The sequence below is a fragment of the Microtus ochrogaster genome, chromosome 6 (genome assembly GCF_000317375.1).
Source record: "Microtus ochrogaster isolate Prairie Vole_2 chromosome 6, MicOch1.0, whole genome shotgun sequence".
Classification (NCBI taxonomy): Eukaryota; Metazoa; Chordata; class Mammalia; order Rodentia; family Cricetidae; genus Microtus; species Microtus ochrogaster.
The window spans coordinates 65,484,724-65,489,559 of record NC_022013.1 but is presented as its reverse complement, the minus strand read 5'-3'; the positions used below and the strand labels follow the sequence as shown (position 1 = coordinate 65,489,559).

General features: G+C 36.9%; 1 protein-coding gene across 3 annotated transcripts in view; it reads left to right on the top strand.

Moving 5' to 3' along the window:
- The window catches only part of Glt8d1 (glycosyltransferase 8 domain containing 1), a 16,669-nt gene that overhangs the window by 6,825 nt on the left and 5,008 nt on the right, over positions 1 to 4,836 (top strand). For all 3 annotated transcript variants that reach the window (XM_026779891.1, XM_005348738.2, XM_013346918.2), the window contains exon 4: positions 4,348 to 4,561. In XM_026779891.1, the coding sequence (XP_026635692.1) occupies positions 4,348 to 4,561 (214 nt within the window). The remainder of the gene's footprint in view (positions 1 to 4,347; positions 4,562 to 4,836) is intronic.

Below are 4,836 nucleotides of genomic sequence, written 5' to 3'. Positions count from 1 at the left end.
TGTATACATAATAAATACTTTTTAAAAAAAAAAAATAAATAAATACACATATGTCGGGTGGTGGTGGCTCACACCTTTAATCCCAGGACTCGGGAGGCAGATCTTCATGTGAGTTTGAAGTCAGCATGATCTGCAGAGCAAGTTCTAGGACAGGCTCCAAAGCTATAGAAAAACCCTGTCTCAAAATAATAATAATAATAAAATAAAAATACACACACACGCTCTCTCACTATGCATAGCAATCCAACAGCATGTACCATGGTATACCCATACCCACACATCATATATACACATGCACACAATAATAAGTGGTATTAGGAGGAAGTACAGGCCATCTTTGGTTATGTACCAAGTTGAGGTAAGCCTGAGCTACATAAGACTCTTTCTCAAAAAGGAAATAAAGTCAGAGTTAGCTCGTATCTCTAAGCCCAGCACTTGGAGGCAGAGATAGAATCATTTAGTATTAGTTGAATAAGTTATTTCACTGACACAAGAAACTACTAAAAAAATTTGACCTGGTATATTCTAGTTCCTTTCTCAGTATTTGTATTTTTATATGTATTTGAGATTATACTAAACTACATGACAACCTTTTCCATGTAATTTTTATCATAAGCATTAAGTAAACTTCAAATATGTATTTAAGACTTTGTGTGTGTAATTTTAATGCTGTTAAGCTTATTTATATCCACAGAAGATACATTTTCTTTTTTAATAACTTTCAGAATTTGATGGCAATTCCACAGTGAGAACTTCATTACATGCAAGACATACATAGACATAGATATTTTTCTGGTTAAAATTTACGTGCTTTATTCCTGGTTGTAACTCTAGGGCTAGACATTATCTAGTATATGCTAAGACTTAGTGTTCATTGATAGCAGAGTGAATACACAGCTGTCCTGAATTCATAGGATTGGCTGTAGGACCCAAATCTTCAGATACTTGGATCTTTTGCATCTAATTGCACAAAACTTGCATATAACTGTGTACATCCATTTTTTGTTTTGTTTTGTTTTTTGTTTTTTGAGACAGGGTTTCTCTGTAGCTTTGGAGCCTGTCCTAGACCAGGCAGGCTGGCCTCGAACTCACAGAGATCTGCCTGCCTCTGCCTCCCGAGTCCTGGGATTAAAGGCGTGTGCCGCCACTGCCTGGCTAACTATGTACAGTTTACTATGTATTATAAAATCTCTCTCTCTCTCTCTCTCTCTCTCTCTCTCTCTCTATATATATATATATATATATATATATATCTTGTATAGCATCAATCCATATTGTATTGTACTATTTAGGTACCAACAATAAAAATCAAGTTTTGACATATTTAACAAGTAATTCTTTCTAATATTTTCCACCTGTGGTTGATTAAATCCACAAATGTGGAAATCATAAATATGGAGGGAAATCCCACTGTATCATAAAAGGCAAGAAGGATGGTTTACAGAATAATGCTGCAGTTATTTTCTGTTGTTATTTTGTTTTTGATTTTCAAGACAAGATTTCTCTGTGTAACAGTTCTAGCTGTCCTGGGACTCTTGTAGACCAGTATGGCCTTGAACTCACAGAGATCTGCCTGCCTCTGCCTCCCCAGTGCTGGGATTAAGAGTGTGCGCCGCCACCACCTACCTGACTCTCTGCAGTTATTTTGTATTGAACTCCCTTTCTAAATTTAATTTTCTATTCCAATCCAAAGATTTTCCTATTTAAACTCAAATCATAGGCCTAGGGATATAGCTTAGCAGTAGAGAGCTTGCTTGACATATGGTAGGGCCAAGATTATATCTATGTAAGTCTCTCTTAGTGTCCTCATGTCCTCATTGTTGTCTAAGCTCTCTGGGACTGTGGTTTGTAGGCTGGCTTTATGTTCTTTGCTTTATGTTTAAAAACCACCTCTGAGTGAGTACATGTGATCATTGTCTTTCTGTGTCTGGGCTACCTCACTCAAAATAATGTTTTCTAGCTCCATCTATTTTCCTGCATAATTCAAGCTGTCATTATTTTTTTCTGCTGTGTAGTACTCCATTGTGTAAATGTACCACATTTGGCACACACCTTTAATCCCAGCACTTGGGGATTATGTACTTGGAATTATGCAGAGGCTAGACAGCAAATGATAAGTTACTTCTCCCAGGACTTGGCAATTAACCTACTTTTTTTTTTCACTAAAGATACCATTGCCCCCAACCCAGACATCAGGAAGTAAATTTAAGAATATGACACCCACATTTCCAAGAGGTAGGGTGGGTGGTTTTTGGTCATTCAATGGGTTATGGATATTTGTCATTGTTTAGGGGGGTTGGTTACAAGTTATTATTGGTAATGGTCAGGAAAAAGCTGAACACAGAAATTAGATTCCTTGTTTTAAAAAAATAGTTCTTGTTTTGAAAAGAGAAAAGGGATATAGATATGATAGGATAAAAGGGTAGATTATTGAATCTACTCTGAAAAGAAAAAAGGGAGGATATAAATATGGTAGAATGAAAGAGTAGAGTATTCAATCTACTTTTTAAAAAACAACTACTGGTTTTAAATTCTTTACATTGTATTGGACTTTTGTATATTGATACAAATTTATGATAAATTTTGTTGGAACATACTGTACATACTTTTCTAATTTTGTTCAAGGTATTGTACCTATCCAGCTCATTTAACAATGTTATGAAATTTCTAGTCTTTGGAAGTTATTATTACCAACTCTTTAGGATAATAAGGAAATGCAGATTAGTAATTATTTACCTATAATAATCAAACTTTAGTCACATTAGGTATATTTTAAAGGTCAAACAAAGATATATTTTAGATAGGTCATCTTCAAACACTTCAGTGATCTACAGAATATAGCATTTAAGATGTTTTAATAAGCTCTCTCTCTCTTTTTTTTTTATTATGACAATGAGACATGTCTGTTCCTGGCAGCACCAATCTACTTCAGAGATGATGATGATGATGGCATTGAAGAAACTCCACATGGAGTTTACTTTCTTTGTGGCAAAAGTAAATGCCACACTGGACAAGAAAATGCCCTTGCCTTGCCTGCTGACAGTATGCTATCCTAATTAGACAAGCAGGACACAAAAGAAAGTTACTGCCAAACATTGTCAAGACAAGGCAGGATAGCCCTTTAGAATATCTTGTTTCACAGAAAAGTCTGTCAGATAAGCTAGGCCTGTAGGCTGAAGACAGATGCCAGAATGTTGCAGAGGAACTTTAGGTGACTGTTCAGGCAGCCAGCATTTTCTGTCATTTCTTAAATTCTTTAGAAGTCTCTTGCATACACTTCCTGCTTACTCAGTTAATATTTCCTTCTTGGGTCTCTGAGGGAGTTGAAGACTAGATAAAGTTTTCCTTGTTTACCAGATGCAGAAAGCAAGTTATGGTAGAAAGTAAATTAGGTATAAGGCTTTGGACTCACCAGGATAGGATAAATTATGGGATATTTTCTCTGTATTTGTCAAATGCACTAGACACTGTTAATGTATTTATTGCTTGCATAAATTATATATAGTCATGGTACTTATTGTATATAGTTTTCTTATATTTGTTATAGCCTCCTTTTTAATTTTAGACAAAATCTGGAAATGTAATGATATTTCATTTGTATTTTTATAAATAAAGTTTGCCTGAAGATCAAAGAGTAAAACAGCCCTACTGACCAACCATACACACCTATAATCCCAGTAGTTACACTAGTTTGCCATAGAAAATGGCGGTAGTGGTGCACACCTTTACTTCCAGCCCTAGTGAGAATTATGAGAGGAGACAACTCTCAGACACAGTCTCATTCTGAGAATTCCTGGAGGCAGGATCGCCATTTCATACTGAGGTAGAGGTAAGAGCCAGTGGCTGGCTGTTCTGCTTTTCTGACCTTCAGGTTGAACCCCAATATATGTTTCTGGGTTTTTATTAATCGTGGTGCACTGGACTCTGTAGAAAAAAAACCAAACCAAACCTAAAAACCTTGCTGGGCAGCTAGGTGTAGTGGTGTACACCTTTAATCCCAGCACTTGGGAGGCAGAGGCAGGTGGATCTCTTGAGTTTTAGGCCAGCCTGGTCTATCAAGTGAGTTCCAGGACAGCCAAGGCTACATAGAGACAACCTGTCTCAAAAAAACAACAACAACAACAACAACAAAACAAACTTGCTGGACATGGTAGTGCATATTTTTACTTCTATCTAGCACAGTAACTTCTTTGAGTTTGAGGCTAACCTGGTCTACTTAGCATGTTCCAGGCCAGCCAAGATTATATAGTAAAACTCTGTTTCAAAGAACAAAACAAACAACAAACCCAAGTGAGACAAAAATTCCTGAGATTGTGTCCCCGTGTTTTCCTTGTGTGTTCTTTTCAGATTCAGGAATCCTGGGGCTTCAGCCCATAGACTTTGCCACAGATGTTCATCAACATCCAGTAAATGGGAGACAAGAAGAGATTCCCGTGGTCATTGCTGCCTCTGAAGACAGGCTGGGTGGGACAATTGCGGCCATAAATAGTGTTCATCGGAACACTCGCTCCAATGTCATTTTTTACATTGTTACCCTCAACAGTACAGCAGACCATCTCCGGTGAGCACTGCTTTCCTAGTGATTCTGCCTCTGCCTTATGTTCTTTACCAGCCCACTGCTGAGCCAGAAACCATTTACAATATATTATGATGTCTTCCTGTTTTACCATGCACAAACACACAGAGTGCAAATATTTTTTTCCATGTGATTGAGTCATGTCTCTATGGCAAGAGAAATGATAATTTATATCAGGAACAAAACTAGCTGTCAAAGTCACACTGTTAATTCCGCAGTTCTTTTAGTATAGGTCTAATGTTTGGCAACTGTTGAATTAA